This window comes from Arvicola amphibius, chromosome 1 (assembly GCF_903992535.2).
Source record: "Arvicola amphibius chromosome 1, mArvAmp1.2, whole genome shotgun sequence".
Taxonomy (NCBI): Eukaryota; Metazoa; Chordata; class Mammalia; order Rodentia; family Cricetidae; genus Arvicola; species Arvicola amphibius.
Genome location: NC_052047.1, coordinates 67,261,767 through 67,274,539, shown reverse-complemented (window position 1 = coordinate 67,274,539; position 12,773 = coordinate 67,261,767). Strand labels below are relative to the sequence as shown.

The following is a 12,773-nucleotide window of genomic DNA, read 5'->3' as shown; positions in this document are numbered from 1 at the left end:
CGGGGCGCCGGCGCAAGGCGCGAAACCCTGGGCCTCTGGCCTTCGCCTCAACATCTTCCCGGCGTCCGCTGAGGAGTCGGCTCCCTCAGGTACGAGGCCAGGCCTTGCGCCCCGAGTCCTCGAATGGCTCGTCCCCCTGCTTTAAAGGCCGCAGAGCGCGGGTGCCTAGCAGTTGGGCCCTGTGACGGCTCTTTCTCCTGTACCAGTGCAGGAGGTGCTGCCTACCCACAAGGCTTCGGTCCGTGCGTGGAAGTGCGAGCGGAGCGTGCGTGAGGTTGTTAGAAGTCCGCTCGCGCTGCCTTTACAGGGTCTCTGCATTCTCCTCCCCCTGCTGGAGAGCGCCTCAGGGTGATTCTCCCGCCCTCACGAAGCTTATTAGCCAGGGCAGATCCAGAATCGATTTGGGGTGTGCCTGAGCGAGGGGCTTGTTGTGTACACTGATCTCAAGTGACCGAGCCGAGAGCTGGAACCACGTTACGTTTGTACCGCAGGTCCTCATTTGGTGTAGTTCCTGAAAGTGTATAGATGCTGGAGCGCAGTGGCGGTTCTACCAATGACCTTGAGCACCCACCTGGAAAAGGACAGTAAGCACCTGCTGAGGTGACGGTGTTAAAGTGGGTCGTTCATGGAAAGTGCTTAGGAGAAAGCGTGGGACCTGCGCTGTAAATGTCACCTTAATTGTGGTCCGTGTCCCTTAGATGGTGTGGTAATTACCAAGTGTTGAGCAAGTATGATTTGATGGGAAGGCTTCCTGGAAGCAGTATTTGATACTCAGGTACTTGATATATAAATGTCCTCTTTTTTTAATAGGATATTATTTTTTTTTAAAAAGTTGTATAATACTGTAGCTAAGTGTATGTGTATCTCACATTATCATGGTTTTAAAAACATTAAAATATTAGCCGGGCGGTGGTGGCGCACGCCTTTAATCCCAGCATTCGGAAAGCAGAGGCAGGTGGATCTCTGTGAGTTCGAGGTCACCCTGGTCTACAGAACAAGTTCCAGGACAGCCAGAGATACACAGAAAAGCCCTGACTCAAAACAAACAAGACAAAAAATATATGTGAAATTGGTCAACAGTGGGAAATACTTAAAAAAAAAAAATAACCTTGCCCTGAAGCAACTACCAGTTTGCTTTCTTACTATAAGGTTTTGCCTTTCTGGACATTTCATGTAAGTGAAATAAATCATTTAAATGGGATATGGTGGCACATGCCTTTAGTTGAAGTACTCGGGAGGTAAAAGCAGGTGGTTCTCTGTGGGTTTGAGGACAGCTTGGTCTACATAGTGAGTTCCAGGACATTCAGAGAGACAAACACAAACACACATCCCCCAAAATGAAATCATGACTGACTTATTTTATTTTGTATAATGTAGCCCTGGCTGTCCTAGAATCACAGAGTGGTCTTAAATTCAGAGATCTGCCTGCCTCTGCCTCCCATGTGCTAATAATGAGGATGTGTGTCACCGTGCTCGACCCTAAGCATTCTTATATAAGCTTGTATATAGTCATAGTTTCAGTTTTCTTTGGTGTATGGCTAGTAATGGAGTTTCTGGATTAGTTTGTCCTGTATTATTATCATCTCAGGAGATCAGTCTTCATGTGCAACTGAGAGCCAGTGTTTAGCAACCGTGTTTTATCTTGGGCAGTCTTTGTAATTAATTAACATCATGTATATTACAACTTAGAAACAAATTTATGTATTTAGTTTTTTTTTAAGATTTATTTTACATACAATGTTCTGCCTGCAGGTATGCCTGTGTTTCAGAAGAGGGCACCAGATCTCATTACAAATGGCTGTAAGCCGCCATATGGTTGTTGAGAATTGAACTTAGGACCCTAGAAGAGAGCATCCAGTGCTCTTAACCTCTGAGCCATCCCTTCAGTGCCTTATTTTGGCTTTTTGAGATGGGTTTTCTCAGTGTAGCCTTGACTGTCCTGGAACTTGTTCTGTAGACCAGGATAGCCACAAGCTCACAGAACTATACCTGCCTCTGACTCCTGAGTCCTGGGAGTAAAGGCGTGTGCCACTACCGCCCAACCCAGCCCCAGAGATTTATTTATTATTTATTTGTTTGTTTGTTTGTTTGTTTTGAGACAGGGTCTTGCTACCTGTTGGCTTCAAACTTGCAATGATTTGGGGCTCAGCACTTAAGAACACTTGTTCTTCTTATTTATTTATTTATTTATTTATTTATTTATTTATTTATTTATTATGTGTACAGTATTTTGCCTTCATGACAAAAGAGGGCACCAGATCTCATTACAGATCTCCAGTTCCAGGGAATCTGACACCCTTTTGTGACCGCCAAGGAAACTAGGGTCTCAGGTGGTGCATGGACATACATGCACACACAGCATTTATATTCTCAGAATAAATAAATGTTGTGATTTTTTTTTCTTGGTGGGGGGTATAGACCGGTTTATCTCTGTGTAGCCCTAACTGTCCTGGAACTAGCTCTGTAAACCAGGTTTTGGCCTCAAACTCACAGAGATCCACCTGCCTCTGCCTCCTGAGTGCTGGTATTAAAGGCGTGGCATGCACCACCACCACCTGGTTTTAAATAAAAGTTTAAAAAAGAGGAAAGCTTGCAGAGCTCCTCTTTTCTCTGGATTACAGCCATGTGGCACCCTGCTGCTGATTGAACCCAGAGCTCTTTTCATGACAGGAAAGCACTATAAACCATCTTCAGCCCTAACATCACTAAAAAGTTCACCTGGCACGGAAATGAACTTTTACAGTTCATTTATTACTCATTTTCCTTGAACTCTGTGGTCTTAATTATGATGATGATTTTACCTTTTTAGAGTATCATTATAAGTACATCACAGTCGTTCAGTAGACGTCACGTTCACTCTGTCTGCTTGCCTCCACCATGTATTGTCTTATCTCTTATTGCTTATATTTGTTTCCTACAGTTTTGTAGCCAGCTGCCACCAAGTTGGTCATTTCAAACAATACCACTCTTGTTCCCTCACAGCTCTGGAGACCAGAAATATGAAGTTAAGGAGGCATCCTCTGTCAGAAGGTTTAGGGAAGATCTCTTCTATACTTTCTCTTAGATTTTGGAATTGCCAGAAATCCTTGGTGTTCCCTAGCCTCCAGACACAAATAATCAAACAAGCAAATAAATAAATATAATTTTTAAAATTAAAAAACTTAAACCGCATGAAGATTCTTTTTTTTAAAGATTTATTTATTATATATACAGTATTCTCAGTATTTTGTCTGCATGTATGCCTCCAGGCCAGAAGAGGGCATCAGATGTCACTCAGATGGCTGTGAGCCACCATGTGGTTGCTGGGAATTGAACTCAGGACCTTTGGAAGAGCAAGCAGTGCTCTTAACCACTGAGCCATCTCTCCAGCCCCCAAAGATTCTTATAGTAACATTGACAACCAAAAATTAATCTGGAGCCGGGCGGTGGTGGCACATGCCTTTAATCCCAGCACTCGGGAGGCAGAGGCAGGCAGATCTCTGTGAGTTCGAGACCAGCCTAGTCTACAAGAGCTAGCTCCAGGACAGGCTCTAAAGCTGCAGAGAAACCCTGTCTCGAAAAAAAAAAAAATTAATCTGGAAGACTAATACTCTTGACTGTTAATGATCTAGTTGTGAAGGAAAATTGAAGACATTGGAAGAATGAGCCTGTTATAGCTTGCTTTTTTTTTAAGTTTAAAGTGTATTATAGCCAAGTGTGATGACACATGCCGTTAATCCCAGCATTCAGGAGGAAGAGGGAGGTTTGAGGGTTTGAGGCCAGCCTGGTCTGTATAGGCAGTTCCAGGGTAGCTAGGCTTACTTAGTGAGACCCTGTTTCAGAAAATAAAACAACAATAATAACAATAAAAACTTTACTGTCAAAAAGGTAAATTTTAGAAATTTAGAAAACATTACACCAAAATCAACCAGACCCAAGACAGTGCACTGCTAACCATTTAGAGTAGCTGCTTGGGAAGGAAGCTGTGGAGCTTAGAGTAGCTGTTGGTTTTGTGCTTTCACTGTCAGTCATACATTTATGTACTTCACCACCACAAAAATGAATTACAAATGCTTGTGTGGTGGGCCTTTTTCATTGTTAGTGTCTGTGTCTCTCTGTGTATGTGAATTTATGTGGGCATCCTATAAGCATGAAGGTTAGAGGACATCTTTATCCTTTAAAAGATTTATTTTTATTTTCTATGAGTAGGAACATTTTGCCTGCATGTGTGATTGTGCACTCTGTTCCCGTTGCTCTCCGGAGACTGACTAGGACATCAACTCCCCTGAAAACTGCAGTTACAGATGTTTGTTACCTACCATGTGGGAACCAGATCCAGGTTCTCCGCAAGAATACCAAGTATAGAGCCGGGCGGTGGTGGCGCACGCCTTTAATCCCAGCACTCGGGAGGCAGAGGCAGGCGGATCTCTGTGAGTTCGAGGCCAGCCTGGTCTACAAGAGCTAGTTCCAGGACAGGCTCTAAAAAAGCTGCAGAGAAACCCTGTCTTGAAAAAACCAAAAAAAGAAAAAAAAAAAAAAAGAATACCAAGTATAGAGGACAACTTCCTTTTTTTTTATTTTTATTTTTTCTTTTCATGATAGGGTTTCTCTGTGTTGCCTTGTCTATTCTGGAACTCCCTCTGTAGACTTGGCTGGCCTCGAACTCAGAGACTCAGCTGCCTCTGCCTCCTGAGTGCTGGTATTTAAGGTGTGCACCACCACCCAGTGAGGACAACTTTAAAGAGCCATTTTTCTTTTCCACCCTCTGTGAATCAACTCAGGGATCACGTTAGTAGCAAGTTCCCTTGCTGAGCTATCTTATCTCACTGGCCCTGAGTAACTGTTTTCTTTTTGAGAGGGTTTTCCTGTGTAGACCAGGCTGGTGTTGAACTCACAGAGATCTACCTGCTGCTGCTAACTTCTGATTGCTGGAATTTAAAGGTGTTCACCACTGTTCTTGGCATAGACATAACTTTTTCTTTCTTTTTTAAAAGGCAATGCTTCTATGTGTAGCCTTGGCTATCCTGGAACTTGCATTATAGACCCGGCTAGCCTCGAACTCACAGAAATCTTCCTGCCTCTGTCTCCTGAGTGCTGAGATTAAAATGTGCACCACCACTGCACAACTATGGGGTATTTCATGATTAGGTAGTGATTAGGGAGTCCTAGCCCATTGTGAGTGGGGTCATCCCTAGACTGGTGGTACTAGATTCTATAAAAAAGCCATGATGAAGTCAGGCAATGATGGCAGCACATGCCTTTAATTCCAGCACTGAGGGGGTGGCAAAGGCAGGTGGATCTCTGTGAGTTCAAGGCCAGCCTGGTCTACAGAGTGAGTTCCAGGACAGCCAGGGCTGTTACAACAGGGAAACCCTGTCCCGAAAAACCAAAAAGAAAAAGAGTCATGATGAGTAAGTCAGTAACCCATATCCTTCCATGACCTCTACATCAGCTTCTGTTTCCAGGTTCCTGCCCTGTTTGAGTTTCTGTTCTGACTTCCTTTCTTCCTCAAGCTGCTTTGGTCATGGTGCTTCACCACAGCACTAGCAACCCTAACTAGGCCCATAAGAGACTTTCCATGCTTGGTATTGAGTCAAGAAGTGGAGGGCAGGGAGCTGGAGAGATGGCTCAGTGGTTAAGAGCATTGCCTGCCCTTCCAAAGGTCCTGATTTCAATTTCTGGCAACCACAAGGTGGCTTACAACCATCTGTAATGAGGTCTGGTGCCCTCTTCTGGTCTTCAGACATATACACAGATAGAATATTGTATACATAATGAATGAATGAATGAATGAATGAAGTAGAGGGCAGAGACCTCAGAGTTGGCAGACAGCTATTTACAAGTGTGACCCCCGGGAGTGTGCAAGCTGATGGAGGAGAGTTATCTGTCTCGGGCAGGACAATCCGCTAGCTTAAAATCAGCGTTGAATCCCTGCAAGAGCTGCACAAGCAGCTGGCGGGCGAGCAGGCTACAGGGACGTGCTGTAGCCGAGGGAAGGGGGGAGGAGGATACAATCTCGGCGCGGCTCAGATCGGCGCGCACGGTTGATTTCTCACATTAAGATGCAGGCAGCTCAAATAATAGGAAAAAGAAAAGGAAAAAACTGCCACGGAGGAACTCCCGCGTGGCTACCGGGACTTGCGGAGCGGCAGGAGGGCAGGAACAGCGCACGGGCGGGGCGGGGCACGACGGGGCTCGCGGTGACACTGCGGGGCAGGAACGAGCCGCGGTTTTGTCTGGTCCTGCTCCAGCAGCCTGGGAGGTGGCCTAAGCAAACACTGGCAAACAGCTCCTGGGCGGAGCAAAGCGGCAGGCCGGGCACCGCTCAATCCCCTGAATTAGAATTGAGCCGGTTCAGCCAGCCTGCGAATTGCGAGTAGAAATCTGCCTACCGCAGCAGACTGTGGGGTAAGGGTGGTCCTGCCCCACGTTGGGCGCAAAGTGTACCAGCGGTCGGAGGGGTTTGGAAATAACCAAAATAGTCCTTTTATAGTAAATCAGTTTTAATAAAAGGAGAAAATAAGGGAACTTACAGAACCAAGGGTCCAGCGAAGCAGAAGGTAACGCGGGGGACAAGAACAGGGCCTCCTTCCGGCCCCGGTCCTTTTTAAGGGTACTCTACTCCCCTGGGGTAGCCACGCCCCTGAACGCAGGGATTGGGCCAGCTGCCCCAACAGCAAGCAATTCACTCCCTTCTTTCCCTTTCCTGCAGTTATAAAAGGAAGACAAAGGCTTTGGTTCATCAGTAATCTAGTCACAAAAGTACATATCAACCGCTGGTTGAATTTCCATCAAAAGGGTTCAGCAGAGAATGGAGAAGAAGATTGACTCCAGGTACGTGATAGGGCAAAAATGACAGCCAAAGTTATGGTTCAACTGCTGGGGTCATGGGCATGTGCCAATACACCTGGCTAATATTGGAAATACAGTGTTAGATTATAAAGTATGATGTTTAAGTAGGGTGGTGGTGCTTTCTGTTTGGGCATAGTTAGCATCCGTCTCCATGAGCTTAACAACAGAACTTTGTTGAGTGTTAATATATTGAATGAAGAGGTTTTTTTCTTTCCTTTTAAACTCTGTTCAAATTTAAGGTCTTTTAGGGGTGGTGTGGTTAAGAATCCTTGTTCTCCGAAGGCACTGCCCCTCAAAAAGTCTGCTGCCTTCTCTGCGGCCCAGAGGGAGTTACCTAGAAGCTGTCATCCTCTACATTCTCATGCCTCACAAAATTGGGTTCAACACCGATTAAGAGAACTGCGCAGCAGGTGAGACTTTTTGTTTTTCCCTTTTCCCAAATTGAAGGTATAATTCTTATTTTTCCTTTTCCAGTTGGTTGGAGAACTCTTCAGAGTGGAATAGTCAGATAAAAAGAATATTTAGAGCCACATTTGATGGTGCTTGACTTTAATCCAAGAACTTAGGAAGCAGAGGCAGATAGATGTCTGTGAGTCTGAGAGAAGCCTGTTCTACACAGAGAGCTCCAGGCCAACCAGGGTCACATAGCTCGAGACTTTGTCTTGAAAAAAAAAAAAGAATATTTAGGAAACTGCAGATACAGTCTGCATCATCAAGTTTTCGTCTATGGTCTCCAGTTGTGACTTATACAATTAGCTGAGTCCTGAAGAATCGTGTACGACTTAGCCAGACAAAAGGTAGGAAGAAGAGGGTTTCAAGCTGAGCCAAGAGATTGACAAGAATGAGTGCATGCGAGTGTGCAAGTGAGCGTGCAAGCAGCAGGCCCTATGCTTTCAGCATAGTCACAAGGGGATGGCAGACATCCTACACTGATGACTGACAGTGGCACAGCGTTGCACAGGGGTTTGCATAGAGAGTACTGAGTGATCACTGCTCCTCACACGGTGTTCGGGAAAGGCCAGGTACATGGATCTTTGCCAGGGATTTTAAACAGGAAAAAAATGAGAAAATAGTTATTCCCCCCAAATCTGATGTCTCCACCTCTTCATTGACAAAATACTTTGCATTGAAAGGTGTTTTGTGTTGTCTTGTTTAAAGTGAGTCAGGAATGGTGACACAGGCATGTGATCCCAGCCATGTGGCAGATAAAGCAAGAATATGGCAGGTCAAAGCTATTCTGGGTGACAAGTGACATCTGTGAAAAAACAAAAAAAAAAACAAAAAAACCCCACAAAAAACAAAAACCAAAAAACCCAAAAACTGTCCTTCTAAGTTTTCTAAAATAATGACAAAGGAAAACAGGGCATGTGCTCCAGTGTGAGTCTTCTCTTTGTCCACAGGATAAAAAGAAACAATTCTATGGGATTCTAAAAAGATAATGTTTATATGCCCTTGTGTTGAGTTCGGGCTATTGCTGGGTCTAAGCTCCCCTAGTTGGGCACAGAAAAATTCCTGCAGCTAATCTTGGTACCTGTTAAAATGTGTAGGACTCAACTCTCTGCAACCTTTGAGACTTACACTCTCTGAATGTTATTACAGCAATGCCTGTTTTTAAAGTGTTTGGGTTTTAAAGTTAGTGGTAGAGTGCCTGCTTAAACTGCGAGAGGCCTTGGGTACCATTCCGCACACGAGGGGTGGGGAGGAGATGACGCCAGTGGAGAAACTGATGCACAAACACACACACAGCCTTGTCGGGGAAGATGACGGTACTGTAGAAATTGATAAAGGCCAAACTTTCTTTATTCATACATTTTCTTTACTGGACTTGTAAAATTAAAAAACATGAACTTGAGTGGTAAGGTGCGACATGCTTTTAATCTTAGCACGTAGGAGGCAGAGAAATGTGGGTTTCTGTGAATCCCAGGCAAGCCAGAGCTATATAATAAAGCAAAACCCTGAAGTCAAAAGGAAAGTGTTTAAAAACAATCTTCTTGATAGTAGTTTTTTTTTTTTTTTTTTTAGTTTTTCGAGACAGGGTTTCTCTGTGGCTTTGGAGCCTTTCCTGGAACTAGCTCTTGTAGACCATGCTGGTCTCGAACTCACAGAGATCCGCCTGCCTCTGCCTCCCGAGTGCTGGGATTAAAGGCATGCGCCACCACCGCCTGGCTGATAGTAGTTTTTTGTTTTGTTTTTCTGAGACAAAGTTTCTCTGTGTAGCCTTGGCTGTTGTACAACCTTGTAGACCAGGCTGGCCTTGAACTCAGAGATCTGCCTCTACCTTTCTAGTGCTGGGAACAAAGGAATGCACCACCAACACCCAGGTTAATTTTAGTTTTACAAACCATTTCTGATTAACTATAATATCATCTTTTGATGCAGACTGATTCCATCTCTTTTTCCAGAAAACTCCTATTAGCTAAGTTGAGTGTTCAGATGGGTGTGTCTTTCTTTTCTTTCAGGTGTGTGGCCAGAAAGTTCTTGTATTTGTGGATTCGAATGACTTTTGGGAGAGTAACTCCCTCCAGAGCCAGGTATTGTTATCTTAGGAAAGTGAGCTGCTGTTGGCTTCTTCTGTTTCTGTTATTTCATTTAAAAAATTTTCGGCTGGGTGGTGGTGGTGCATGGCTTTAATCCCAGTAAACAGGAGGCAGAGGCAGGTGGATCTCTGTGAGTTTGAGGCCAGCCTGGTCTACAGAGTGAGTTTCAGGACAGGCTTCAAAGCTACAGACAAACCCTGTCTCGAACCCGACCCCCACAAAAAAAAAACCCAAAAAACAAAAAATTTCAATTAAAATATAATTTTATCTCTTCTCCCCTTACCTCATCAACATCATCATCATCATCTCTCTCTCTCTCTCTCTCTCTCTCTCTCTCTCTCTCTCTCTCTGTGTGTGTGTGTGTGTGTGTGTGTGTGTGTGTGTGTGTTATTTTACTTATTTATTTATTTTTGGTTTTTTTTTTTTTTTTTTTGGTTTTTCGAGACAGGGTTTCTCTGTGGCTTTGGAGCCTGTCCTGGAACTAGCTCTTGTAGACCATGCTGGTCTCGAACTCACAGAGATCCGCCTGCCTCTGCCTCCCGAGTGCTGGGATTAAAGGCGTGCGCCACCATCGCCCGGTTATTTTTGGTTTTTTGAGACAGGATTTTTGTGTAACAGTTCTGGCTGTCCTGGAATTCACTTTGTAGACTAGACTGGCCCCAAACTCAGAGATCCCCTTGCCTCTGCCTCCCAAATACTGGGATTAAAGGCATGCGCCACCACCACCTGGCTAATCTATGTATTTTTTTAAAGATAGGGTCAGCCGGGTGGCGGTGGCACATGTCTTTTAATCCTTGGGAGGCAGAGGCAGGCGGATCTCTGTGAGTTTGAAACAAGCCTGGTCTACAAGAGCTAGTTCCAGGACAGGCTCCAAAGCTACAGAGAAACCTTGTATTGAAAAACCTAAAATAAAATAAAGATAGGGTCTCACTTTGTATTTCTAGCTGGCGTAGAACTCACTATGTAGGCTAGGTTGGCCCCCAGCTCAGCAAATACAGGTGTGTACCACTATGTCCACCACTTCATTATTATTTTTGTTTGTTTTTGTTTTTAAAACACAGAATTAAAGGATTAAAGGCCTGGATCACTAAGGCTAACAAGCAGGCTTCTAAGGGATAATAAAATAAAATATAAGATAAAACAAAAACAAACGTCAGAATTGGACAAAAAAGACAAATAGAAGGAAATAGCCCAAGAGAAGGCACAAGAAAGAGACTCAGTCATTCACACACTCAGGAATCCCATAAAAACACTAAATTGGAAGCATATGTGTGTGTGTGTGTGTGTGTGTGTGTGTGTGTGTGTGTGTGTGTGTATCCAAAGGACCTGTAGGGTAAAAAGAAGGGAAAATATGTAAATAAAATAGGATTAATAAAAAATAAGGTGGATATGGTTGTAGAGGACAAACAGTCCTTGTATATACAGATAAGCCCTGGAAAAGCCAGGAAAAATTAAACATAAGGGAAGAAGATTTTACCTGTTCTCCTAGAATTCTGGGGGGAAATGTAGTTTAAAACCTGGTGTCCCTTTGCTATCTGTAGGCCAGGGTTTACCTGTATCCCCATCTTAGATAGGGATTCTGGTGCTGTGAAGAGACACCATGACCACGGCAATTCTTATAAAAGAAAACATTTGATTGTGGCTAGCTTTCAGATGGTCCATTATCATCATGGCGGGACATGCTGGAGTGCAGGCAGACATGGTGCTGCAGAAGGAGCTGAAAGTTCTACATCTTGATCCACAGGCAACAGAAGGAGCCTGTGTCCCCCTGGCCAGGCTTGAACTTATAAGACCTCAAAGCTCGCCTCCACAGTGACACACATTCTTTAACAAGGCCACACCTCCTAATAGTGCCACTCCCAATGGGCCAAATATTCACACACATGAGTCTTTGGGGGCCTTTCCTATTCAAATCACCACACCTCCAGAATTTGTTTCACTTATCCTTGACCCTTTCCCCTAAATCTTGAGCATTGTTTCTAGGCCATAAACCCATCCTTATGAGTGATGTCACTTGTGCTTAACAACAGCATAAGTGACTTCTGTATTGTTTTAGGGCCAGGACAATCCCAACATCCGCATTCTGTTTACCTCCATCATTGTCCGTAGATCCTAAATCTTCGGCGCTATATTAAGTCAGCAGTACTCATCTTTGTGAAAGAAGCCAGATGTACTTTATATAAAGAATTTCAATATAAACATGTCTTAAGCTTTGCTATACTCCCAGGACTGAATTAATTGTTATCGAAAACCTTCTAGAATTGTACTGTGCTCAAATATGGCTAAAACAAAGGACCTGATATCAGACTCCCAAAGACTGAACCGAGTTTCATACTTGTCTCTGTGGCTCTTAAAATCTGTCTGGACCGGGGCTGGAGAGATGGCTCAGAGGTTAAGAGCATTGCCTGCTCTTCCAAAGGTCCCGAGTTCAATTCCCAACAACTACATGGTGGCTCACAGCCATCTGTAAAGGGTTCTGGTGCCCTCTTCTGTCCTGCAGAAATACACACAGACAGAATATTGTTTACATAATAAAATAAATATTTTTAAAAAAATCTGGCTGGACCTCCTCCCCATTTCTGCCCCACACATGGTGGCACATACCTTTAGTCCCAACACTCCTGAGGCAGAGGTAGAGGCAGGCCAATCTCTGTGAGCTCAAGGCCACTCTGGTTTTCAAAGCAAATTCCAGGTTAGCCAGAACCGTAATAAAGAGAAACCCTGTTTAGAAAAAACAAAGACAATCAAAAGTTAATAATAAATTTAGAAAAAAAAGAAAAAGCTCTGATATAACATTGAGAGACAAGGAACCCCAAAGATGCTGTTATGTTCCTTAAACCAGCTTTTAGAAGCAACAGTGAGTGTTAGGAGGGGGAAAATATCAGTAACTTGCAGAATTATGAAAAAACCCAACAACTTAAAATGTAATTGACAGGCCCAGCCTTTATGACTTACTTTGACAGCATTTTTAGCATGGCACGGACTCACTTTTGTTATCTTTTTTGACAGGGTCTCCTTCTGTAGCCCTGGCTGGCTTGCATAGACCAGGCTAGCCTCAACTTTACCAAGATCCTGCCTTTGCCTCCCAGTGCTGGGATTTAAAGTGCTTAAAAACGCTGGGCTGTGGTGACGCAAATCTTTAATCCCAGCACTCAGGAGCAGAGGCAGATGAATCCCTGTGATTTCGAGGCCAGCCTGGTCTACAAGAGCTAGTTCCAGGACAGCTAGGACTGTTAACCCTGTCTCAACCACCCCCCCCCCCCCCCCCCCCCCCCCCCCCCGGCCACCAAAAAATGTACTTACCACCATAGGTGGCCTTTTTGTTGTTGTTACTGTTGTTTTTGGAGACAGGATTTCTCTGTATAGCCCTGCTTTTCCTGGAACTCACTCTGTAGACCAGGCTGG

General features: G+C 44.3%; 1 protein-coding gene across 1 annotated transcript in view; it reads left to right on the top strand.

Annotated features, from left to right (window-relative positions):
• Sfi1 (SFI1 centrin binding protein) overlaps nucleotides 1-12,773 on the top strand; it is a 58,469-nt gene continuing 45,696 nt past the window's right edge. Inside the window, exons 1-4 of the mRNA XM_038320304.1 lie at nucleotides 1-89; nucleotides 6,692-6,813; nucleotides 7,071-7,241; nucleotides 9,291-9,362. Coding sequence (XP_038176232.1) covers nucleotides 6,791-6,813; nucleotides 7,071-7,241; nucleotides 9,291-9,362 — 266 coding nt within the window. The 5' untranslated portion in view covers nucleotides 1-89; nucleotides 6,692-6,790. The remainder of the gene's footprint in view (nucleotides 90-6,691; nucleotides 6,814-7,070; nucleotides 7,242-9,290; nucleotides 9,363-12,773) is intronic.